We start from the raw sequence: 27,478 nt of genomic DNA, 5'->3' as shown, positions 1-27,478 counted from the left end.
TCTGTGTCAATTCTGGCTTATTTCACTTCAAACTCTGATGCTTTCTAAATATCTCGTTTACGTTTAAAAAAATTAATAATAACAGCAGCTACGTGCTGATTTTTCTACCGTTCTGAATGCATTACCGGTCTCATTTATTTGTGACTCCCCCCCCCCCCCCCTCACTCTTGTACTGTTGCAGTGAAAGATTCTGCGCTCCCGGGCAACGTTCCATGCTCCGCACTCTAACAATGGCGGAGAGCGGCATCGCAGACAGGCACAGGGGCGGATCCGGATCCTGCTCCTGCTCCCGCTCCCCTCCCCGCAGCCCGGCTGGGAAAAGCCACCGAGCCCCCGGGACCGCCGGCGCTGGGGAATATTGCAAGAAAGTGCAAGAGTGGCTGTGGCAGTATTACAGCTACGTGCAATGGCAGAACTGGATGATGATGATGATGGCCCCGCTCCCTCCCTACTACCCCTTCCCCACCGTTCCTGCCGCAAACGCCGGCGGTTCGAGCTCAGCGAGGCAGAGCGAAGGAGCACCCCCCGCCGCCGGAGGAGGAGGAGGAGAGGCTGCTGCCGCAGCAGCAGCAGCAGTGCCCGGGGCCAACAATCTCTACAATCCCTACTCGCTTTACGCTCCCTACTTCGGGGTTCCTGCAGTGGCGCAGACTCAAGGTGAACACCCTCAGCAGCAGGAGGTTGCAACTGCTTCGGCGAACGGCATCAGGCTGCCAGCCACTAATGCACAGCAGCAGGCGGGGAACGTACACCCTGGAGGTAAGACACGACTGGAGAGGGGTCAGTTGTATGTAGAAGATTTGAGATAGAAGAGGGACTAAAATATTTAACTGGAAACATCTTGGCTCTGCATTCATGGCCAGTATAAGCTTCAGAAACAACATCTAAAGAAGATTTAGAAGGTTTATAAGGCAAACTGTAACACTGAATCTCACAGCTGTTAAAAGGTGACGCGCAATTCTATTTACACCCAGTTCTTATTCCATCAAAACACCTAAAGCATTAAGTGGCACTGAATGGCTGTTGGTGAATTAGAGCACAGTAATCCAATCAAGAGGTTCAGCTAATGAACGTAAACTGCTCGAGTTATGTTCTTTGAATATATGGTGACATCTGAACTCCCTGATTAGGTTTTCCACTTGCAATTCATTGACAGCAGTCTGCTGCAACCATCTATCATTTTGACTGGATGAAAATGGTCATGCAGGTACATAAGCACCAGAAAGCTGACAACATAGCAGTTTTGACTTCACCATTGGAAATTATAGTTTTGCTGCTATTGGCTTCCACTGGGCCTTTTAGGAGTTATTAACATGCTTACTGGCAGTATAATGTGTGGCTCTTTGACACTTCCTCTATAGTATATCCTTGCAGCTATAATAAGGAGAGTAGTACAGACAATGGATAGAGATAAGAGTTACAGAATGATGTGGCTTAGCTATTCAGTTGGGCTGACTAATGGCAAATTAAATCTAACATTGGTCAAAAAAGTCTGCTTCATAGGTATACAACGAATGGAATTCATTTAGCTTAGAAAGGGACCTGGTTGCATTCAATATCTAGACAATGTGGCAAAGCCATTTTAAAATAACAATGCTGTGATATGGAGCTAGAACAGCAAAGTACAAGTTTCCAGAGGTTACGCAGAAGTGTTATATTGTAAACAATTTTACAACACCAAGTTATAGTCCAGCAATTTTATTTTAAATTCACAAGCTTTCGGAGACTTCCTCCTTCCTCAGGTAAATGTTATAAGCATTGGTCAACCCCCCCTTGAAGTACTGTGTTCATTTCTGCCACAACAGAATAGAACATCACTCCAGAACTAACATTTTACAGCTGGGCACACAGCAGCTACACAACCCCATTTATAAGCACCCATTCCCCAGGTTACTACTGTAGCAGATGCCAAAGGTTTCCTGTCACAGCTGTTGTTTCAGTTAATGTGGAGGAAGGTGGGGGGGGGGTGACTTGGGATGTTTAAAACAGATACTTCTTGGGGGATAAAACCCAAATTAAAAGCAGTAACGTGTGTAGTGCATTTAAAAAAGGGTGAGGCTCCTTTTATAACTTGTTGATACTGATGCTTCTGGTTCTTGAAAATTGTCCAGCTTATTTAAAGGAATGTTGCAAGGAACAAGGGAAGAAATATTTGGCCCTCTGTTTATTTTTTTGTCAAAATTGTTTCCGCTTGCTTGTTAGAGTAGTTGAAGCTTTGTTTTTCCAGTTTGCTGCCCTTATTCTGAGCCCTGCCATCATATCTACTTCCTGTCCCAATTTTCTGCAAATATCATAAAATCGTACGTCACGGGAGACCGTTCGGCCCATCGTGCTTTTGCCGGCACTTTGAAAGAGCTATCCAATTAGTCCCATGCCTCTGCTCTTTCTCCATAGCCCTGCAAATTTCTTCTTTTCAGTATATATCCAATTCCCTTTTAAAAGTTACTATTGAATTTGCTGCTACCACCCTTTCAAGCAATGCATTCCAGATCATAACTTGCTGCGTTTTTTTTTAAATTCTCCTCATCTCCCCTTGGTTCTTTTGCCAATTGTGTTAAATCTGTGTTCTCTGGTTACCTACCTCCCTGCCAGTGGAAACAATTTCTTATTTACTCTATCAAAACCCCTCATAATTTTGAATGCCTCTATTAAATCTTCCCTTAACCTTCTCTGCTTTAAGGAGAATAACCCCAGCTTCTGTGATCTCTCCACATAACTGAAGTCCCTCATTCCTGGTATCATTCTTGTAAATCTCCTCTACATCTTTTCCAACACCTTGACGTCCTTCCTAAAGTGTGGAGCCCAGAATTGGACACTACTCCAGCTGAGACCTAATTTATAAAGGTTTAGCATAACTTCCTTGCTTTTGTATTCTATGCCTCTATTTATAAAGCCAAGGATCCCGCATGCTTTTTTTTAAACAGCTTTATCAACTTGTCCAGCCACCTTCAAAGATTTGTGTACATACGCCCCCAGGTCTCTCTGTTCCTGCACCCCCTTTAAAATTGTATAATTTAGTTTATATTGTGTCTCCTCATTCTTCCTCCCAAAATGCAGCATTATATTAGTTGATTATTCTTTAAAACCAAAAAAAGTGATCTAGTATTAAGAAATTCTAAGTGTCTCTGCATAGCTTTGAGCAGTACTGAGTCTTGTCAGAGCTGCCATTTTAATTTTTCAATTCTAGTTGCAGTTTGCTTTGACCGTGCTGCAGCCCATCTGTGTAAATACAAGGCGTCTGTCACGTCTGCACACTTGAAAGTGTGACATATGAAAAGTGCATGTCACACTTGCACCCGATTGGCTCAAACATCGCATTCTAAAACAGCAATAAATCAGAACTGAATAGGATAGGGAACTTGCCAAAGAAGGAGTAGCTACTTTAAAAAAAAATCAATTGAAAGAAAGGCATTAATTTCTCAGCTGGTTTCTTCTGACTTTGATAACCCAGACTTAGCAGCTGCCAATCTACAAACATACCTAAGTAACAGCAATCAGCCTCTACCTTGCCTCAGGATGTGCCTATTTACTGCGATTAGACTTTGAGGCCTTCAAGGACAGGCTGGCTCAATCACCGCTCCACCTTAACCACAGACAGCTTTCCTCAAGGAGATCCGTTTACATCTATTAGGAATAGACTATTGAGACATAAACACTGTGCATGATGATACAATAATACACTGTGTGTTGCATGGTCTAAGGAACCCATCGTTCTAAAACAGCGTATCCTCTGATTTACCATGAGCAACGCCACAGGAGATCAGCCAGTTTATCAGCAAGATCACATGCAGGTGTGCAAAAATGGTGATTTATTTTCATGTTTAAGCTACAGCTTTTTGTACAAGTACCTATTTTAGTGTCTGCATGTGCTTGGCCTCACTGATTCTCGCCTTTATCAATGACCTTTTGGATGTGAATGGCCCTCCTTGCTGATTGTGCCACCTTGTAGAGAGGTTATCTCCATTTCTGAAAGATAAATGATGACTGTGTCACTGTGGAATCGGACAAATGGAGTGCCTTTTCTAAATGATCCGTTAGGAGACACTGGGTTGTCCCAGTATCATCAACCCAAATAAAAGAAATCTAGAAAAAGTGTCCCCCTTTTAGAGGGGCAAAAATAATAAACACCCAAATCATACCAAAGAAAGGAAACATATCAACTTAAATAATATTATTTTCACTATCCATTACATACCTCAGTCCCTGCGATGCCCACCGGTCGCGGAAGGTCTCAAGCGCACCGGCAAACATCCGGTGCACTTTCTCCAGGGCCACCCGGGCACAGACAAAGCAGTGGAAGAGAGGCAGGCAGCTGGAGTGACCACCCCCATGGGCCATGTCCAACATGGACCTGTGGATGGGCACCTTGGCCAGGCCCAGGAGCAGAACAAAGGGTGTGTTATTTGCAGCACTGAAATGAGACAAGTCTTCAACACTTGTTGAGAGAGGTCATGTGATATTGCCTATCTCCAATCATAGGGTTGCAAACACTTCATTGCTTAATAATTGCCTCTGATCTACACTGGGGGTACATTTATACTATAAGTTTAGGGTTGGTGTGAAGGACTTCTAAACTTGTGTAGTGTAAATCTGGATTGAGGGCCTGACATCTCTCTGGAGCAAAGCGGAGTGAGATTCCCTCCTCCCCTCACTCCAGGGTCAGGTCTTTGAATTTAGGCTGCGTTGATACTATAAATGTAGTGTTGATGCAGAACAAAACCACGTCACACTGATATAGTTGTAGCGTAAATGCACCCTGAGCTGAACAAGTGATGATGATTGTTGTTAAAAAGTTCATAAGAGTGGGAGTCCTCATGGAAGCTCAGCCTTCATCGCATTCCTATTGACATGCAGCCTGAACCCATTCTACAGATACTGCGGTGCATGAGAGACTTCTTGCCACATCTGTTACTGTATTGTTGAGTTCTACAAAGCCTTTATCTGGATATTGAAGCTCCCAGAGGAGATAAAGGGAATATTAAATTTAGAACAGACATGGGAATAAGTTCCACACCTCCAAGTTCCCCTTCAAGTCACACACCATCGCAACTTGGACATATATCGACATTCCTTCATAGTTGCTGGGTCAAAATCCTGGAACTCCCTACCTAACATCATTGTGGGAGCACCTTCACCACATGGACTGCTGCAGTTCAAGAAGAAGGCCCACCACCATCTCTAGGGCAATTAGAGATGGGCAATAAATGCTGGCCTTGCCAGCAATGCCGTTATCCCGAGAATGAATAAAACTACTTTACTCAAAGGAGTGATAAGTGTTTGGAATAATCATTTGCCGTTGGATGCTGAGAGAAAACTTATCTTTTGCATCTATAGTTAGTGCAAGTCTGTATTCATACAGAATAATAGACATAACAAGCTAGCCCACTACACCCATGCTGTACATGATCAGAAGGACATAGTCAAATTATTTAAGATTATGACTGCAGCAGCGCCATTAGAGGTGTTCGGTCCTGAATGCAGATTTCTGTGTTTGCAACAGGAACATAAGTAATGGTGCAACTACACCTAAACATTCAGCGTTAATCCTAAACATCCATCTGGAATACTCAGCAGCAAACGTTATATACTCCATTGCCTGAAGATGTCGCCCAGATAGTGCTATCACACAGAACTCTTTTCCCATCGTAATCAGAAGCTCAGGTGGGGAGCTAATCGTCACTCGCTGAGCCAGGGTTGCTGCAACATTTAATAGACTCTGCAGAACCTGATGCCCAGCACTCCAAGGCCTTCTGTGTCCCCAGAGGCTATTAGAGTCCAATCCACGTACACCTGTTACAGTAATCTACAATTTACACCAGGCCATAAGAACATTTAAAAGAAGTCAGGAAGGTGCAGACCATTTGACCTATCCCTCTAGTACCCCAATTTCCCTATCACAGCATCCGACTATACTTGATTATTCCAAACATTCATCACTCCTTTTGAGTAAAGAAGTTTTCCCTGATGTCAGTTGTAAATTTAATTTCCCTTTATCTCCTCTGGCCCTAGCTTATTTTTGAAGTAATAATCTGGGTGCACCTTATCTATACTTTATATATTTCAATGAGGTCCTCCCTTTAACCACCTTTTGAGAACATAAAACTTGGGATTCGCTATGTTTCCTTGTAGATCAGCCATTTACACTTGGGATCAGTTTTGCTTTTTATACCTGTTTAAAAGTGGTACTTTTTGTTTAGCAGTCTTCACCGAGCTTATAATTGAAGAGTATCCTCTTTGTCTTGCCTCTAGCAAGGGCCTGTCACACTCTAGATGTCACGCTTCAGACTGTCGTACTTCATTACAGATGCAAAAAAATCTTTTCAAAAATAAAAAAAGGAACAGCATTCATTTCGTGCTAGGTTCTTCTGACCTGGAGCCAGAAATTTACAAGCAGCTGTAATTGACCTCAGGAGCAGTTACAGTGGCCTGGATTTACCTAGGGAGACCGCTTCCCCACGGGGCGTACTTGAGAGCAGAGGCCTTAGGGGACAGGCCATGTTAAACGCAACTCCACGTTAGCAGCTAAACATCAGTGTTAGTACAGACTATCTGTGAGCAACGGCAGGGGAGGTATATTTATTTGTAAGGTTCTCCCATTTTTATAAAGTTAACATTATATCTCCTCCCTGTCAATGTAGGTGACGCATTGTTGTTGTGGAGGGGGCGGTGGGGTCAGTGGTGCATGCCAATACTGTCACTCATTCGGGAGGACAATAGTCATGGTCCAGCAAACACTGCCAATGGAGTTCTATTCTCTTACGTATTTTTAAATGATGTGGCGTAGATTTTTTTTCTACAAATCAAAACTGTTTCAGAAATGAAATGTCTTGTTTCTAAAGGGCGTGAATATACTATCCCGTCCCTGACGCATCGATTCCTTGCAGAGATGGTGGATTTCTTGATCCTGTTCCTGCTAAAAGCTGTCGTGGTGCTGACTGTAATGCATATCTGTGGGATCAAGTAAGTAGCAGACCCCTATTTAAATCAAGACACAGTTTTACTGCGTAGATTCTGTATGTAAACAGTTTGTTAAAGCACAGGGAATCATAGCGGGAAGGATATCCAGCGACTGATTTGCTGCTAATAAACGTAAACTGACAATCGGTCAAGCAACATAAAATTGCTTGTAGATAACTATGTGACTTGTATTGGAGTTGCCTCAAACTTCTGGTACAGTGGGTACCATAAGGTGATGTTTTGGTGTCAAAGTTCTGATCCCATATGGGGAAAGAAATTGCTTCTCCAGCTGTTGAATGTACATGTTCAGTACTGGTCTGTCTGAGTGTTGAGTAGAGCATTGCTAACAATTTTGGCAATCTTCGCTAGTGTATTCGGCTCGCGTATTGTGTCCAATTCTGGGCATTATACTTTAGGTAGGATGTCAAAAGCTTTGAGAGGGTGCAGAGGAGATTTACTAGAATGGTCCTAGGGATGAGGGATCTTCAGTTATGTGGAGAGACTGGAGAAGCTGGGATTGTTCACCTTTAGAGCAGAGAAGGTTAAAGGGAGATTTAATAGAGGCGTTCAAAATTATGAAGGGTTTTGATAGAGTAAATAAAGAGAAACTGTTTCCGGTGGCAGACGGGTCGGTAAGGAGAGGATGCAGATTTAAGATAATTGGCAAAAGAAACGGGGAGATGAGAATTTTTTCACACAGCGAGTTATGATCTGGAATGCACTGCCTGAAAGGGTGGTGGAAGTAGATTCAATAGTAACTTTCAAAAGGGAATACTTGAAGGGTAGAAAGTTGCAGGGCTAAGGGGAAAGAGCAAGGGAGTGGGACTAATTGGATAGCTCTATCAAAGAGCAGGCAGGAAGGGCCGAATGGCCTCCTCCTGTGCTGTAAGATTACATATTACACAGAATATACAGCACAGAAACAGGCCATTTGGCCCAACTAGTCTGTGCCAGTGTTTATGCTCCACACGAGCCTCCTCCCACCCCTCTTCATCTAACGCTATCAGCATAATCTTCTATTCCTTTCTCTCCCATGTTTATCTAGCTTCCGCTCAAATGCATCTATGCTAATCACTTCAACTACTCTATGTGGTAGTGAGTTCCACATTCTAATCACTCTCTTGGTAAAGAAGTTTCTCCTGAATTCCCTATTGGATTTATTAGTGACTATCTTTACATTTATGGCCGCTAGTTTTGGACTCCCCTATAAATGGACACACCTTCTCTACGTCTACCCTATCAAACCCATTCATTATTTCAAAGACCTCTATTAGGTCACCCCTCAGTTTGCCGACCAGTTAGATGCGGTTGTGTAACGGGTAATATCAGCCTAGCGTAGACTGACTGACGTCAATGTGTAACTGCAGAAGCCATGCAAGAAGAGTTGGTGGATGGGGGGGGGGGGTACATCAGGGTCGATTCCACAGTTGGGAGTGGCAGAGAGTGGGGTACATGATCCATTCCCAATAAAAAAAATAGTGTGGGGGGAGATTGAAGACACGTCACCCTCATCCCTTTTGGAAGCTGCGCCTATCTGTAAATACGTTTTGTTTGTGAATATTCTGGTTTGAATTTTGAGGGGACTACCTATATAGGTAAATTAATTGTCGATATGGAGTGTGTTGCAAAACTGCAGCCTGATTGAGGGGATCATAAGTTCACAAAAGATGGAAATGAAACTGGAGTGGGTTACACCACCGTTGAAACTCTGCGACAGTATTGCAGCTTTCTGTTGTGTTTGTATCTCTTTTGTGTACTCGCACTGTGGTTTTTGCTTAAACTAGTGACCCAGAGGAAAGTGTAATCAGAAATATTCTCACAACGGATTAATGATGTCACTCAACAGTCCGACAACAATAATCTGAGTTTTTGTGACAAAACCAAGTAAATCTTAAAAGCCTTACAAAAAAATCTATAGGACTCTACGAGGTACTGCAGCATGTGGCAATCTATAGGACTCCACTCAGTGCTGAAGCAAGTCTACAGCCTACTGTTAATTGAAAGCCGTTTCTTGCTCAAAAAAATGGAATTATCCATTAATTTGAATTAAGCTTTATAAATAAAACACAGGAGCTATTTTCTGCTCAAAATTCTCTAAATTAACTGAAATTTTGAATTAAACAACTTGGCACTGAGGAGCTAACAGTACTGGGCACCAGGAGCTCTGTTCAAACTGAGTTTAAAAATATTGAGGCTCCCTGTGGGTAAGTGCTACTTAGTTGGTAACACCCATAACAATACCCTTGACCCTTGCTATTGTATACAGTGATAATTGTAAGGGGATTAACGCTTGCTTTACTCATGGTTTTTAATTTCTTAATATTGTATAACTGATGTAAAATGATGTGGAAAATGCTTTGTGGAGATTCTAAATGTGCGAATTATTTTTTTTGCACCCACTGATTATTGGAAATGGAAGTGCGCGCGGGATTAATGTTAGTTTTCCAATCGCTGGACGAAGATAATGAGCAACACTTCGCTGAGACTTTTTTCCCTAGCACTTCTATTTTCACAAATGGTGATCGTAAATCGTTTATACACGTGCATCTTGTCTGTGTTGTGATACACAGGGATCTTTCTAAATTTGCCCTGAATTACATAATTGAAGAAATTGATGAAGATACTTCTCTAGAAGACCTTCAGAAAATGATGGCCGTTGCATTGATGTACAGACTCTTAGTCTGTTTCTATGAGGTAATAAGCTTATTAGAATCGGTGGGACTGGGACTTGGATAATGAGTTGGTGTTAATGTGCCATTGGAAATAACAGTGGGTTGGGTTTATGTTGTACTGGTTTAAAAGCAAGGCATAGCCCTATCACTGAATTGCTCTCCAGGAACTCCGCCTTGCTCATTTTGCCCTGTAGTGATTCTGGAGGGTTCCAGTACTGCTGTTAAAAGCACTGTGTGAGGGATACATTTTTAGAAGTATGCAGCTTGTAGTATATTGTGTTTTGTGTTTTGGGTTGTCTTGAATACAAGAGCATAAAAACTTTTTAGAAACAGGAAAAGGCCATCAGGCCCAAAAAGCCCATTCTTTTCAAATGGATCAACACCATCTACCAGCTTTCTTACCATATCCCTCCATCCCTTCTCTCTCCATTTAAGGGCTCATTTCCAAGTATACAGTGGCAGTGGGGAAGTCTTGGAGTGGGGCTTGAACTCACAACTTCTGACTCAGACACTGAGCCAAGGGTGATTAATTCCCCCCCACCAAAAAAAAACATTGAGCTAAATAACCCAAATTTCCCCCTTCCCTAATTTTATCCCCTTTGCCTCTCAAGAATTAAGCACATAATCTAGGCTGGCACTTAAGTGCAGTGCTTAGGTATTGTTGCATTGTCAGATGTGCCATCTTTTTGATGAGATGTTAAAACAAGACCCCATCTGCCTTTTCTGGAGGACACAAAAGATCTCATGGCACTATTGAAAGAATAGGGGAGTTCTTCCTGTGTCTTGGCCAGTATTTAACCCTCCGCTAACACCACCAAATGCAGTTTAACTGCTCATTTATCTCATTGGTGGTTGTGGAGCCTAGCTGTGTGCAAATTGGCTGCCATGTTTGCCTGCAAAACAGTAGTGACTGCGTGTCAAAACTAATTGAAACGCTTTGGGACGTCCTAATGATGTGAAAGGCGTTTTTTTAAATGCAAGTTCCTTTTTTTTCCCTTTTTATATTATGGTTTGTTAGATAGAGAAAGACAGGTAATGAAATTGTCCGTAGTATTCACTTATGTAATTTTTTTTAAAAGCCTTTGGGTAACGTCGATTTTTGTCCTCGTCTCCATCTCCAGATCGTCTGCCTGTGGGGAGTCGGAGGGGCTACGCCAGGCAAGTTTCTGCTTGGGTTACGAGTCGTTTCTTGTGACAGCTCGGTGCTAGTTGCCCCTAACCGGGTACTGGTGATACCGGCACAGAATGTCAGCATCTCATCGTAAGTAACGTTAGCTCAGCAGAAACAATCTGTGATTCTTTTCGAGTTGGACAGTTTCTGGTATATGTGCACGTGAGCACGAGTGCTCTATCACACCTCTCGGGGACGGTCATCACGATTCAGCTCTAGTCTCCCAGATGATATTCATCTGTGCTTTCTTTTTTGGTAGCAATATTTCAATTGCAAGATGGGGTGCTACCCAGTATTGTGTGTCAATCATGGCTCAGTGGTAGCACTCTCGCCTATGAGTTGGAAGGTTGTGGGTTCAAGTCCCACTCCAGAGACTTGAGCACAAAATCCAGGCTGACGCTCCAGGGCAGTACTGAGGGAGTGCTGCACTGTCTGAGGTGCCGCCTTTCAGATGAGACGTTAAACCAAGGCCCCATCTGTCCCCTTGGGTAGACGTGTCGAAGAAGAGCAGGGGAGTTCTCCCCGGTGCCCTGGCCAGTATTTATCCCTCAACCAACACCATTGAATATAGATTTTCTGGTCATTACCACCTTGTTGTTTGTGGGAGCTTGTTTTGGGACGTCTTGAAATCGTGAACGGCCAAAGCAAGTCTTTCTATATCACATTGCTCAAGGCAACATGAAACTTGATGCATACGAACAATGACGGATAGGAAAAGACCCTGTCCATCCAGCCTGTCCCACACAATTGTGATACCTTCTGTATCACAATATATACACTTCACATCCCACCCAAAACCATGTGATCTCCTGGGACAGAATTAAGTCACTTGGACGAGGGTGGATTGATTAGGGAAAGCCAGCACGGATTTAATTAAAGGCAAATCATGTTTAACTAACCTGATAGAGTTTTTTGATGAGGTAACAGAGGGTAGATGAGGGCAATGCAGCTGACGTGGTGTATACGGATTTTCAAAAGGTGTTTGATAAAGTGCTGCACGGTAGGCTTATCATCAAGATTGCGGCCCATGCAATAAAGGAGGCAGTAGCAACATGGATACAGAATTGGCTAAGGGACTGGAAACAGAGAGTAGTGGTGAACGGTTGTTTTTCGGACTGGAGGGAGGTGTACAGTGTGTTCCCCAGGGTTCAGTGCTGGGACCACTGCTTTTCTTGATATATATTAATGACTTGGACTTGGGTGTACAGGGCACAATTTCAAAATTTGCAGATGACACAAAACTTGGAAGGGTAGTAAACAGTGAGGAGGATAGTGATAGACTTCAAGAGGATATAGACAGGCTGGTGGCATGGGTGGACACGTGGCAGATGAAATTTAACGCAGAAAAATGCGAAGTAATACATTTCGGCAGGAAGAACGGGGAGAGGCGATATAAACGAGAGGGCATAACTCTAAAAGGGGTACAGGAATAGAGAGATCTGGGGGTATATGTGCACAAATCGTTGAAGGTGGCAGGGCAGGATGAGAAAGTGGTTAAAAAAGCATACGGGATCCTGGGCTTTATAAATAGAGGCATAGAGTACAAAAGTATGGATGTCATGATGAACCTTTATAAAATACTGGTCCAGCCACAACTGGAGTATTGTGTTCAGTTCTGGGCACCACACTTTAGGAAAGATGTGAAGGCCTTAGAGAGGGTGCAGAAGAGATTTACTAGAATGATTCCAGGGATGAGGGACTTTAGTTACGTGGATAGACTGGAGAAGCTGGAGTTGTTCTCCTTGGAACAGAGACGGTTGGGAGGAGATTTGATAGAGGTATTTAAAATCATGAAGTGTCTAGACAGAGTAGATAGAGAGAAACTGTTCCCATTGGCAGAAGGGTCAAGGACCAGAGGACATGGATTTAAGGTGATTGGCAAAAGAACCAAAGGAAAAGCTTTTTTACACAGCGAGTGGTTAGGATCTGGAATGCACTGCCCGAGGGGGTGGCGGAGGCAGATTCAATCATGGCCTTCAAAAGGGAACTGGATAAGTACTTGAAAGGAAAAAAATTGGAGGGCTACGGGGAAAGAGCGGGGGAGTGGGACTAGCTGGATTGCTCTTGCATAGAGCTGGCGTGGATTCAGTGGACCGAATGGCCTCCTTCCATGCTGTAACCATTCTATGATTCTATGAGAGGCGAAAGATGAGATTAAAAACCCAGACCAATTTGGGGAGAAAAATCTGAGAAAGTCCTCTCCAACCCCCCTTCAGCCCCATGGCGATCAAAACTAGTCCAGGAGATCACTCTGCTCCTGATAATTCTATGCAGTACCTACCTTTTATACGAGGTGATCTCCCCCCCCCCCCCCCCCCCCCCAGCCAGAAACAGGTCCGCCTCTCGCTTGAAGGAATTCAGCGAATCGCAAGAGCCAGTCGCCTGTTCCGGAGGTCCACTCTTCTCTGGGGAAAAGAACCACCTCCTGACATTTAACCTAGATCTGGCCTTGTGCAACTTTAAATTGTGACCTCTTGTCCTCCCTAACCTATTTAATTGGAACAAACTGTTAACTGGGTCACAATCTATTCCCTTCATCATCTTATAAACCTCGATCAGATCTAAGTCTACACTTCTCTAAAGTGTAGAGTCCCAGCTCTTTTAGCCTATCTTGATAACTAAGATGTTTTAAACTGAGAATTAATCTAATCGCCCTCCTCTGCACCCTTTCCAAAGCCTCAACATCACCCACCATGTGAGGAGAGCAAAACTGGACACAGTATTCTATCTGAGGCCTGACCAAGGTCTTGTACAAGGACAAAATAGTATGTTTTGTCTTATAGTCAATTGTCCTATAAATACATCCCAACTCCCTATTTGCTCCAGTTATCGCTTCACAGCATTGCTCGTGAACCTTTAGAGATCTATGCACTAGAACACCCAGATCACTTTCCTTCTCCACCTTCTATAATGCTTTTCCCTGAAGGGTGTATGTATGTTCAGAATTCACCCTGCCCACATGCATAACACTGCACTTTTCCAAGTCAAACATCATTTGCTAGTCACGAGCCCAATCCCTCAACACATCAAGATCCGTCTATAGTCCTGACACACACTCAAATCTTAGTATCATCTGCAAACTTGCCGATTGTGCCCCCAACACCTACATCTAGATCATTAATAAAAAAAAATAGTAAAGAGCAACGGTCCCAACACTGATCCCCCACTGGTGACCGGTCTCCAAACAGATCCAAATCCACCTGTAATTACTTTCTGTCTACGGCCTTCCGGTCAGTTCAGTCCAGCTCAATATATTGCCACTAATACCGGAGATTTTGATCTTGTCGAGAAGCCTCTTGCGCGGTACCTTGTCAAAAGCTTTTTGGACGTCTGAGTAAACAATGTCTGCTCATCCACCATCTTGGTGACTTCTTCAAAAAATATAATTAAATTTGTAAGACGTGACCTCCTTTTGATGCCATGTTGGGTGTCCCTAATATGTCCCCCTCTAGCCAAGTAATCATATATTGCATCCCTAATGATTCCCTCAAGCATCATTCCAATTATTGATGTCAAGCTAATGGGCCTATACTTACCCGGGTTCGTCTTGTCTCCTTTTTTGAAGATGAGGACTACGTTAGCCTCCTTCCAAGTTTGCCAATGGCACAAAAATTGGTGAGTAGTGTAGATGGGTGCATAAAATTACAAAAAGATATTGATAGATTAAGTGAGTGGGTAAAACTGTGGCAAATGGATTTCAATGCGAGTAAACGTGGGGTCATCCATTTTGGACCAAAAAAGGATAGATATTTTTAAATGGTGAAAAGCTAGGAATGATGGAAGTTTGAAGAGATTTAGGGGTCCATGTACACAGCGCAATAAAATGTAGTAGTCAGGTGCAAAAAATAATCAAAAAGGCTAATGGAATGTTAGCCTTTATAACCAGAGTGCTAGAATATAAAGGGGAGGAAGTTTTGCTACAGCTGTACAAAGCCCTGGTTAGACCACATCTGGAGTACTGTGTGCAGTTCTGGGCACCGCATCTTACAAAGGATATATTGGTCCCGGAAGGAGTGCAACACAGATTCACAGAATGTCACCAGGGCTTCCAGGGTTAAATTATGAGGAGCGATTACATAAACTAGGCTTGTATTCCCTGGGATATAGAAATTTAAGGGGTGATTTGATTGAGGTTTTCAGGATTTTGAAAGGAATTGATAGGGTAGATAGAGAGAAACTTTTTCTGCTGGTGGGGAGTCTAGGAAAAGGGGACATAATCTTAAAATCAGAGCCAGGCCATTCGGGAGAGAAGTTAGAAAACACTTCTTCATGCAAAGGGTGGTAGAAGTGTGGAACTCTCTCCTACAAAAAGCAGTAGATGCTAGCTCAATTAATAATTTCAAATCTGAGATTGATAGATTTTTGCTAGCCGAGGGTATTAATGGATATGGAGCCGAGGCGGTTGGATGGAGTTAGGATGCAGATCAGTCCTGATCTCATTGAATGGCGGAACAGGCTTGAGGGGCTGAATGGCCTTCTCCTGTTTCTATGTTCCAGTCAATGGGAGTCCCAGAGTGCAGTGAGCTAATAAAAATACTGGCAAGGGGCTCGCACAGCACCTGTCCCATCTCCCTGAGGACCTTCGGGTGGATATCATCCGGCCCGGCTGCTCTATCTATTTTCAGGTTCTTAATTCTATCTAAAACAATATGTTCATCTATGTTAATATTACTAGTTTTATTATTATAATCATTGAATTTAACAGCTGAGCATTGTCTTCAAGTGTGAAGACCAACGCAAAGTACTCCTTTTAATATTTCCACCTTACCCCGTGAGACCTTTGTAACCTGCCCTTGAGCGTCCTTCGATGGCCTAATACAGTCTTTGACAGTCCTCTGACTCTTCACATAACTGGCAAAGTTTTTCCTGTTACTTCCACAATTGTCTGCAATCCTCTTTTCCATTATCCTTTTAGCTGATCTAACAGCAGCCTTTGTTTTCTTTAGCTGTTCTTGTACTTGACTCTGTTTAGTTGAGTACTAGATGCCTTTAGATTGTAGGAACATTTTTGTTTACATTTTATTTGTCTTTGTACATGACCTGTCAGCCACCTTGGCTTTTTCTTTCCACGCTCCCTTCTTTTGACTTTGGGTACATATTTGTCTTCCACATTTTTTATCTTGTTCTTAAAAACTTTCCATTTGTATTCTACATTGGTCTCCTCCCCACCAAGTAAGGTTAGCCAATTAACCCGTTCCAAGTCGTTTGCCATTTAGCCATTCTGAAATCTGGTATGAGTTGTAGATTTTCAGTACCTTTGGTTCTACCAGCCAATTGAAACCATATAATGTTATGGCCACTGTTGCCCAGGTGTTCCCCCTCAGAGGCTCGATACGAGGTCAGGCTCACTACTAAATACTAGATCTAATATATTATCATCCCTGGTTACTTCACTGACAGTTGCTGGTAGATTAAAAAGTAGTACCAGCCCCCGATAGGTAAAGCCATTATGCAAGTCGAAGGTTAGAGAAAGCACTGTGTTTCCTTGATTGGGTTCTGAGTGTCAGTTAACTAGAACAAGTCCAACAAAGAATGCTAACCAAAGTCTGTCTGTCTGTTTCATTATCTTGCTGTGCCTGAAGATATTGATTTTATACATCTCCTTATGGCTTGTTGCAATACCCGATTTGGCTTGAATATAGGCCAAGCTTTTTTTTAAAAGCAAAATATGAGTTCATTTTTTGAGGGAGACTGAACTTTAGATTTCAGCTCATTTGGGCTGCATACCTGTCATTGTACAGGATACATTTTTGTTATCTTACCAATTGGTAGTCTGAATTTTTATAACCTACAATCTGATAAGGGGTGTACAAACCGCTGGTCACATGAAAGCCCTGAAGTCCAGGTAACTCAGTCCTATTTGTATTTAGTACTCTGAAATTCAAACAGAAAAAACATAGTCCTGGAGGAAAAGGGCTGCTCTTAGAGCTGTTGGCTCATTGGTGAATAAATCCTAAATCGGAACACCATTAGCAACGAGATATACGGAAATTAATGGGAGCACAGATTTAAATTTTATGTTATGTGTCCTCAAAGCTCTGTGTTACCCACCTGTGTGCCTCAAGTAGACAAGCATCTTTTTATTAATATTTTAAAATTTGTATTAAACTCGTTCAGTTGGATTAAACCAGTCAGTATATTCATTCAAGAACTTATGGATCTTACAAATTTACGCTCCCAGCTCCGAGCTTTACGTGTCAGGGCTGCATATCAGAAATTGAATGGTGGTGATCAGCACGACTCGCAGGAGCTACATCCATTAAAGTTAACGATGGAAAATCTAACTGGGCACACTGACCTCTGCAGCCAAATTCCTGATATGTTGATATGTGAAGAGCTACCAGTAGTGCAAATTTGTAAAATCTCGCTTTACATTTAAATTACAAGAGTAGGACTATGTTCTGTATTGCCCATTGATAAGAAGAGACTTCTATTATCTTTATATGTTCATGTGTATATAAAAGAGACTTGTATTTTTTGGATGAATCCAAAAGTAGGGGCCATAAATATAAGATGGTCACTAATAAATCCAGTAGGGAAGTCAGGAGCAATCCCTTTACCCAGAGAGTGCTTAGAATGTGGAACTCACTACCACAAGGAATGGTTGAGGCGATTTGCATAGATGCATTTAAGGGGAAGCTAGATCAGTACCTGAGGGAGAAAGGAATAGAAGAATATGCTAATAAGGTTAGATTAAGTAGGATGGGAGGAGGCTCATGTGGAGCAGGAACACCAGCACAGACCAATTGGGCCGAGTGGCCTGTTTCTGTGCTGTGAATTCGATGTAATATTTAATGAATTCATGCACTGATCTTGAAGAAATGCAGAAGTAATTGAAACAATAAACTGTTTAGAACTGTAGAATAGTTGTGTGGAAAAGGGCAAATCTTTATTCAAAAGGTAATCCAAGAATAAATTGTGAATAATTTATTGTCTTTTTTTGCAACAGATCTGCAATACGAGCGTTGATCAAGAATTTTTCCATTGCCTTCTTTTTCCCTGCCTTTGTTACGTTGCTTTTCTTTCAACACAATCGCACGGCCTACGATATCGTAGCTGGGACTATTGTGGTAAAGAGAAATGGAGCGAGATGAGGCCACCGCTGAAGACTTGTCGATATATTTTTCAATCTGCTACCCCAATTTGCTGGGGTTCTGCATCATTCAGAAGTTTGGGGTGGGGGGGACCTGTTGCTGTCTGAACTCCGAAGTCACTGATCTTCTGAAGAGCTGAGCTGAGTTGAGATTGAACATGTTTGCAGTACTGTATCTGCAAGTATAATGAAATACAGGGATTGACTTGGCCTTGGGAATTAATCTGCTCTGATGGTTGATGCTGTGGTCTTTAAAATCTGGGTCTTGATTGACTCACAAGCTCCACACCAGAAATTTGCACAACTTTGAAATTAGTGTCTCAATCTTTTTAAAAAAAAAAATCCAGGATGGTTTCATTTTATTAATATCAGCTTAAAATTGATAAAAGCAGTAGAGAATTGACTCTGCCATTGACAGTCGCTGTGTTAATTTTCCTCCTGATCTTTTTTTTTGTATGTGTGGCTGCTTTAGAAAGTTCTGCATTTGGACCATCTAAAGAAAAACGTTTGCATTCGATCGACCTTCGAAACAATATAACGCGCACCAGCGTGTTAATAATAGTTATCAGCTTCCTTCTGGAAACATAACGGGAAAGGTTTGGTTCATGAAGAGATTTTATGTCTTGAAAAGCTTCAGCTAAATATCCAGGGGAAACAAGAGATTTAAGCTTTAACCCTGGTACCTTGTTTCTGTATATTAAAGGTGTCAATTGCTTTTAAAGCTAATGCCTGTTCTGCAATAGTACATCCATGTGCTCAGTATTAGAATTAATTCTATTCAGTTTGGCTTCCTAGCATTGTGCAAGGTTTTCGAAAAACACAAGCTTTCGGTTATATATTATGGTCGTTTAAGAATTCTCCATGCAAACAATTTTTTATTTTTTGAATGGATATTTTGTGCATACTTGAGTGATTTGCTTTTTTTAATAAGTGATTGATTGTATTAACCCTTGCATCCATGACCAATTGCTTTTGTGACTTAAGTAATGCCCTGCTCCCTGAACATACCGCCTCATTGTAATGTAACTTGCTTAGACAACTGTCCATGTTTACACTATTTGCCACTTTCCACAGAAGTTGCCTCCTGTTTTGCTTTTACTCAGATGGGAACTCTCAATCACCTGTTCACAAATGCACACTTAGCATTCTGGCACATCCTACACACAAGGGTAGATTTCTGATTGGTGTAAAGTGGGAGACACCAATCAGAGAAAATGTGTGGAAGTCTGTTAAGTCAGATATTTGCTAATTTAGTGCTCCATCCAATTTGCCAGTTGCGCTCTCCATATTCCATTTAATTCTCTTAGGTCCTAAATGCTATAATTTAGACATCCATGCACTTTCCCAGCATGTATAGCACTCACTTATCTACACACCCATATAAAATGGGTGTCTGGAGTTTGCCATTTATGGATATGCATTTAAAGAGCCCTATAGTAAGATTTATTGAAGCATTTTGAGACTATGTTTGAACTTGTTTTCTTGTGCTTTTTTTCCTGATTCCACTTAATTGGTCGAGATGTTTTGTGCCAAATGATCCATCGCAGCCATTTTTTTTTGGTAATACAAAATATTGGGATAATGGGAATTCTACTTCACTTATGCCATTTGACAGAAGAGGAGCAATGGAGCCATCACATACTGGGTTCAAGCGCTTAACTTGACCACAGAGGCAGAGTGTGACCACCTGCTCATACCCTCGTACCTCCATCTACAAATGGAGGTGCCCCTAAGTGGCAGTGACCAATGTAGAATGAGACTCCCTGTAGCCACAGGCAGAGCTGTGCCATCTGCTGCGAGTACACCTGCAGCCAACGTGAACTGTAAGGCTGGCCTTGCCAGTCAGCTGTGTCCTCCAGTTCTCTTGCTGTACCTTTTTCCATGCTGTAATACTATCCTATGGGAAGGGTGCCTTGGAGTTCTAAGCAGAGCACACTGCTCACAAGCCCCCATTCAGCACTACCTCCTCTTTGCCAGCCATCAAACAGCAAGTTTGATTGTTGCACTGCTCCATAGACTTTACTTCCTTCCTCCACAATTATTGTGCCAGCCATTTTTTTAACCTAAAAGAGCTTTTGCAAAAGTTGAAATATATATTAAAAATATAAACTGCCTTTTTAAGGGCTACCGTCATTTTTGTCATCCTATGCAGCCACTTGTCAATAAGTGGCCACATCCCTTTAAATTTACACCTTATCCCGCATTATCTCACTCCACTTCTGGCACATGCCATTGCCAGGCCCAGTATGTGCTAGATGCTCACCCACATTGTGTAGATGAAGCTGAAGGCTACATCAAGTGGGATCAGCACACTAATGGTCGGGTGGATGCTAATAACTCACCACCTGACCGATGCCCAGTCAGAGGCCCCATATTCTCTACCCTGTCCAAACTGAAAAGGCTGATGGATAAGGAGACTAGAAATGTTTGCAAATACTGAGAATGGTGTAGACTCTGCCTGGGAGTTAACTGTTATCTAAGAAGACAGAGGTCAGCCTCCTGCAAAAATAATTTGCATACATTACAAATATAAACCTCATTACTTCCTCCTTTATCTCCCCTGGTTTTTATATAATTTTAACTATTTCCCTATGAGTTATTTTCATGACGTCGTAGTAAGCTACGCAATTCGTTCCATTGACCTAATGTGTTAAAATTGACTTTTGCAAAGAAACCAAATCATGTAGAGGAGGAATCGAAGATAGTGATTTAGGTTTCTTGGCTTGGTGCAATGACTATATTTTTATACTACACTTCAAAAGTACTTCATTGACTGTAAAGCACTTTGGGACATCCTGTGGTTGAGAAAGGCGCGATATAAATGCAAGTCTTTATTTCTTCTTTCTTTTCTATAGTACTTTTGTTAAAAAACTGCTATTTCAGTCAAATGTTAAACTTGGTGTTATACTATTGTTGTGATTTAACATTGCACAGTATTTGTTTTTTCTATGCTGCAGATAGTTTTATAAAGTGAAATTCTTTGCCAAAAAAGTCATATGAAGTGGTGGAACATCTCTGCTGGAACTGCCCTCCAGTGATAACCAGTCCAACCAAATCCCATAATGAAGTGTAGCTTTGTACAGTAGCTTCTCACCCCCCCCCCCCCCAACTTCTGCAGAGAACAGACAGAGACATCCCCCCTCCCCCACACAAACAAAAAAAAAGGTTACAGATCTCTTTGGTTTTATAATTTGTTTAGTGAAGTAATAACAAAAATTAGCTTGAACATTTGCTGTTTTTATACTAGGGTAGCATAACTGTAGGTAATATTCTGATGCACAGCAGGTGCCAAATGACTTTTCCCCAAATGGAATTTTGTCCACAATGCTTTTCTCAAAATGAAGCTTAAAAAGTAAACAAACAAAAAAAAACACATTACTGAGTTCTTGACTCTGGTGATTTCTGCAGTTTACAGTCACACTTTTGGCCATTTTTCCAGTGACCTATTACTAGTGGGTTTGCCACAACATCGTCGATATTGCTGCCAGTTAAATTTGGAGTTGACATTTTTATATATTAAAAAAAATCAATTGTTGTCTTCAGAACACAAAAAAAACCTCACTGTAGTTTCAGGTTAGAGGACCATTCAGAATAAAGAAAATGCACTCAACCCTGAGTTGGTTAGTTTTTGTAGACTTCAATCAATCTAAAAAGCGAGACTTCTAAATGACAACTGCTCAGGGAGGGGCACACGTTTGAATTATTGGGCTACTTATTTGTCCCATTGCCTGGCAGCCATAAGGTTTTGCTATGCTGGACTAGATAATATGGCTGCAAACACTATATACTGTGGTGGCTTACATAATCTTGTATAAAGACTGAATCTTGACAGCCAGATAGAGCAAGAGAGAAAAAAGAATGATTGCAGATTCAATGAAGCTGTAATCTTATGTGAGCAGCATTAGGGACAGCACTGAAGGATTTGAGTTACCCTGCTTCTGTTGTACCAACCAGATAAAAGTTCACCACATTAACTAAATCAGTAACATTGGAACCATGTGCTGTGGGTGGTTTATAATGGCCCAATGCTAATTGGATAGCTCTGTCAAAGAGCCAGCATAGGCACGATGGGCCAAATGGCCTCCTGTGCTGTATATTTCTATATGAATGCGATTGAAGTTAGGCCAGACGACGGTGAAGGGACACGTCAATATGAAATTCCTTTGATCACTCAGTAATTTAACAGAGCACCTGACCGATGTAAAACGAATCGGTTAATCCCTCTGTTAAAATAGCGGAAGGCTGAATTTTATACGACTGTCCTTCAGGGTTCTTGTGCTGCTATTGCAATTTTGGGTGATCGTTTATGTGAGAAGTGCAAACTGTGGAACTACATATACTAACTTCACATTTAAAAAGTTATGCAAATCAGCAGTTACATTAACCGCAGTAATTTGATTGTGCGTTGGTAAGTATTACACTTAAGAACCCTTGCCTTCAAGTCTAGTTTAGTATCTAATTCATTTATTCTAAACGATTCAGGTTTATTTTTGTTGTGTTCTACCAAATTTCTTTGAAGCAAGTAAAAAAAAAAGTTTCTTTTTGATTGCATTGATACATTTTGGCCCATTTTTAATGTTAAGATTACAAATATTGTCAAATGCTTAAATATTTTATGTGGAAAATGAATGAGAAATTGTATCTTGAAAATGTCATAATGTTTGATTTGTAATTTCAATTAAAATTTTGATGGAACCTAATATGGAGAACAATAGACAGTGATTAATGAGACTAAGGATTGCCAATGATGTTTTAAACCATAATACTTCAGCCTTGCAATCACACTGTATCTACTATTTTGTGTTTTTTTTAATGCTGCAAATTGCATGGCTCCATTTAGACAGCAAGTATATTGAGAAGTTTGTAATTCATTTTCAAGAAATAATAGGGTAAAGCTAACAGTCTTGCACTCCTTAGGGAGCCAGGCTTCAAAGGGGCACAAGTTGGAGATAGAGTTACCAGCACCATAGCACCTTTTCTCTGAGCTGCCCATTTACAGTGTAGGCGGCTGTTGAGCCCATCGTGTCCGTGCCGGCTTCTTTGGTAGAGCAAAAATGACTCACTGGTTTAACGCTCTGTTAATTAAATATTCATGACTCAGTAGCAAAGACAAATTTTAGCTGGTACCCAAACAAAGAACGAGGGCAGATATTTTTCCATTTTTGATCAGGAGAGGAGATGTGGGAGGAGGAAGTGAAAGGATCCATAATATCCTGCAGGAACAACTAGAAATGAAATGTACAAGCTCTGCACATGTGTTTCCAAATGCATTTATACATGCAGTGCCAGTGTGAAATGATTTTGCACTGATGTTGCAGTGTTAATGTGGGCTGAATCCAATTGTTCAAAGTTATGAGGGGTTTGAAAGAATAAATAAGGAGAAACTGTTTCCACTGGCAGAAGGATTTATTTCAATGCAAGAAGTCTGATGGGCAAGGCAGATGAACTCAGGGCATGGATGGGTACATGGGACTGGGATGTTATAGCTATTACTGAAACATGGCTAAGGAAGGGGCAGGACTGGCAGCTCAATGTTCCAGGGTACAGATGCTATAGGAAAGATAGAGCAGGAGGTAAGAGAGGAGGGGGAGTTGCGTTCTTGATTACGGAAAACATCACGGCAGTAGTGAGAGGGGATATATCCGAGGATTCGCCCACTGAGTCTATATGGGTAGAACTGAAAAATAAGAAGGGAGAGATCACTTTGATAGGATTGTACTACAGACCCCCAAATAGTCAACGGGAAATTGAGGAGCAAATATGTAAGGAGATTACAGACAGCTGCAAGAAAAATAGGGTAGTAATAGTAGGGGACTTTAACTTTCCCAACATTGACTGGGACAGCCATAGCATTGGGGGCTTGGATGGAGAGAAATTTGTTGAGTGTATTCAGGAGGAATTTCTCATTCAGTATGTGGATGGCCTGACTAGAGAGGGGGCAAAACTTGACCTCCTCTTGGGAAATAAGGAAGGGCAGGTGACAGAAGTGTTAGTGAGGGATCACTTTGGGACCAGTGATCATAATTCCATTAGTTTTAAGATAGCTATGGAGAAGGATAGGTCTGGCCCAAAAGTTAAAATTCTAAATTGGGGAAAGGCCAATTTTGATGGTATTAGACAGGAACTTTCAGAAGTTGATTGGGAGAGTCTGTTGGCAGGCAAAGGGATGTCTGGTAAGTGGGAGGCTTTCAAAAGTGTGCTAACCAGGGTTCAGGGTAAGCACATTCCTTATAAAGTGAAGGGCAAGGCTGGTAGAAGTAGGGAACCTTGGATGACTCTGGAGATTGAGGCCCTAGTCAAAAAGAAGAAGGAGGCATATGACATGCATAGACAGCTGGGATCAAGTGGATCCCTTGAAGAGTATAGAGATTGCTGGAGTAGAGTTAAGAGAGAAATCAGGAGGGCAAAAAGGGGACATGAGATTGCTTTGGCAGATAAGGCAAAGGAGAATCCAAAGAGCTTCTACAAATACATAAAGGGCAAAAGAGTAACTAGGGAGAGAGTAGGACCTCTTAAGGATCAACAAGGTCATCTATGTGCGGAACCACAAGAGATGGGTGAGATCCTGAATGAATATTTCACATCAGTATTTACGGTTGAGAAAGGCATGGATGTTGGGGAACTTGGGGAAATAAATAGTGATGTCTTGAGGAGTGTACATATTACAGAGAGGGAGGTGCTGGAAGTCTTAACGCGCATCAAGGTAGATAAATCTCCGGGACCTGATGAAATGTATCCCAGGACGTTATGGGAGGTTAGGGAGGAAATTGCGGGTCCCCTAGCAGAGATATTTGAATCATCCACCGCTACAGGTGAGGTGCCTGAAGATTGGAGGGTAGCAAATGTTGTGCCTTTGTTTAAGGGTGGCAGGGAAAAGCCTGGGAACTACAGACCGGTGAGCCTGACATCTGTAGTGGGTAAGTTGTTAGAGGGTATTCTGAGAGACAGGATCTACAGGCATTTGGAGAGGCAGGGACTGATTAGGAACAGTCAGCATGGTTTTGTGAGAGGAAAATCATGTCTCACGAATTTGATTGAATTTTTTGAAGGGGTAACCAAGAAGATAGATGAGGGCTGTGCAGTAGACGTGGTCTACGTGGACTTTAGCAAAGCCTTTGACAAGGTACCACATGGTAGGTTGTTACGTAAGGTTAAATCTCACGGGATCCAAGGTGAGGTAGCCAATTGGATACAAAATTGGCTTGACGACAGAAGACAGAGGGTGGTTGTAGAGGGTTGTTTTTCAGACTGGAGGCCTGTGACCAGCGGTGTGCCTCAGGGATCGGTGGTGGGTCCGCTGTTGTTTGTTATTTATATTAATGATTTGGATGAGAATTTAGTAGGAATGGTTAGTAAGTTTGCAGATGACACCAAGATTGGTGGCATTGTGGACAGAGAAGGTGGTTATCTAGGATTGCAACGGGATCTTGATAAATTGGGCCAGTGGGCCGATGAATGGCAGATGGAGTTTAATTTAGATAAATGTGAGGTGATTCATTTTGGTAGATCGAATCAGACCAGGACCTACTCCGTTAATGGTAGGGCGTTGGGGAGAGTTATAGAACAAAGAGATCTAGGAGTACAGGTTCATAGCTCCTTGAAAGTGGAGTCACAGGTGGATAGGGTGGTGAAGAAGGCATTCGGCATGCTTGGTTTCATTGGTCAGAACATTGAATACAGGAGTTGGGATGTCTTGTTGAAGTTGTACAAGACATTAGTAAGGCCACACTTGGAATACTGTGTACAGTTCTCGTCACCCTACTATAGAAAGGATATTATTAAACTAGAAAGAGTGCAGAAAAGATTTACTAGGATGCTACCGGGACTTGATGGTTTGACTTATAGGGAGAGGTTAGACGGACTGGGACTTTTTTCCCTGGAGAGTAGGAGGTTAAGGGGTGATCTTATAGAAGTCTATAAAATAATGAGGGGCATAGATAAGGTAGATAGTCAAAATTTTTTCCCGAAGGTAGGGGAGTCTATAACAAGGGGACATAGATTTAAGGTGAGAGGGGAGAGATACAAAAGGGTCCAGAGGGGCAATTTTTTCACTCAAAGTGTGGTGAGTGTCTGGAACGAGCTGCCAGAGGCAGTAGTAGAGGCGGGTACAATTTTGTCTTTTAAAAAGCATTTGGATAGTTACATGGGTATAGAGGGATATGGGCCAAGTGCAGGCAATTGGGACTAGCTTAGTGGTATAAACTGGGTGACATGGACATGTTGGGCCGAAGGGCCTGTTTCCATGTTGTAAACTTCTATGATTCTAAGGGTCGATAACCAGAGGACTAAGATTTAAGATAATTGGCAAAAGAACCAGAGGGGAGATGAAATTGTTTTTTTTTGCACAGCGAGTTATGATCTGGAATGCACTGCCTGAAAGGGTGGTTGAAGCAGATTCAATAATCCCTTTCGAAAGGGAATTTGGATAAATACTTGAAGGGGAAAGAGCAGGGGAGTGGGACTAATTGGATAGCTCTTACAAATAGCTGGCATAGGCATGATGGGCTGAATGGCTGCCTCCTGTGCTGTATGATTCCACGAAAACAGGGAGTCTTACTCAACATTGACTCAATCCTTCACACCTGATTTACATGGTTAGCGGCAGTGTGAAATGGTCTCAGTTTTGCACTGACACTAAACATGTTTGTGAATGTAAGTTAGATTCCTGCATTTAAAATTAATCAAATAAAGAAATAAGTTCCATATCATTATAGCCTGGCATTATTAATCAATGATTGACGGGCATTATCAAAATTCAATATCAACAACAATTTGATGTGAGTTTTTGCTTAAAAACCAATTATGAACAAAATTTTAAATTTCACTCTGATGGGACGTTTAACTTTTTATAAAGGTCGATTCTGCATGTGATTTTATGTTAGCAAAAACAAGTGTTTGGTTCCGCTTGTTCATTCCATGCTTATTAATGAATAAATAGTTTTAAAGCTTCATGACCTTCCAATTTGTAACTATAAAAAACAAAATAGCAAACCTTCAGATATAATGTTGCTAAAACTTGTTAGCATTTGATGTGGTTTTTAAAGTTAATGTAGTTTTTCCATCACCTCCCCAGATATACTGTCCTAATTTACCAGCCTGCCCCCTGATCTGGTACACATACTGTACATTGTGCTGTGGGTCAGAAGGGCTAAACTGGTTAGAATTTTAAAAATGTTATCTGAATCTTTGCACATTTGGACAAAAACGATTTATTAAAAAAATAAAGTTTGGGAGTTCCGATGAGGACATTCTTGGGCTAATTCTAGTCAGAGGCCTTGATGCTTTGTGCTGGCCCTGTTATGTGTGACACTGGCTGGTAAATATTGAACTGGAGGACCCAACACCATGGGGAAGAATTGCTGAGTAACAAACTTCTTAAATGTAATAACTTCAAAAGTTGTAGTGTTAATGGAGTCATGCAGTTTAAAGTGTGTGTGTGTGTGTGTGTGTGTAAATGTCAGGATTCTAATATTATTTATACTATACATGCATTGATTGTTGCCTGTATGTAAGGAGAATGTATATAATTATCAACCAACTTCCTATGCTCATCACTTCTAGGATATTAAATGTGGTTTCAATTTA

General features: G+C 41.7%; 1 protein-coding gene across 1 annotated transcript; it reads left to right on the top strand.

Moving 5' to 3' along the window:
- The first annotated feature begins 223 nt into the window (after positions 1 to 223).
- Positions 224 to 27,478, top strand: LOC137336463 (protein FAM8A1-like). Its single transcript, XM_068001662.1, has 5 exons — positions 224 to 759; positions 6,840 to 6,960; positions 9,528 to 9,651; positions 10,751 to 10,890; positions 17,750 to 27,478. Exons 1-5 carry the CDS (start codon positions 231 to 233, stop codon positions 17,892 to 17,894), a joined length of 1,059 nt encoding a protein of 352 aa, XP_067857763.1. The 5' UTR covers positions 224 to 230; the 3' UTR covers positions 17,895 to 27,478.

The sequence above is a fragment of the Heptranchias perlo genome, chromosome 2 (assembly GCF_035084215.1).
Source record: "Heptranchias perlo isolate sHepPer1 chromosome 2, sHepPer1.hap1, whole genome shotgun sequence".
NCBI classification, from domain to species: domain Eukaryota; kingdom Metazoa; phylum Chordata; class Chondrichthyes; order Hexanchiformes; family Hexanchidae; genus Heptranchias; species Heptranchias perlo.
Note: the sequence above shows the minus strand (reverse complement) of the source record. Positions and strands in the feature narration are given on the sequence as shown.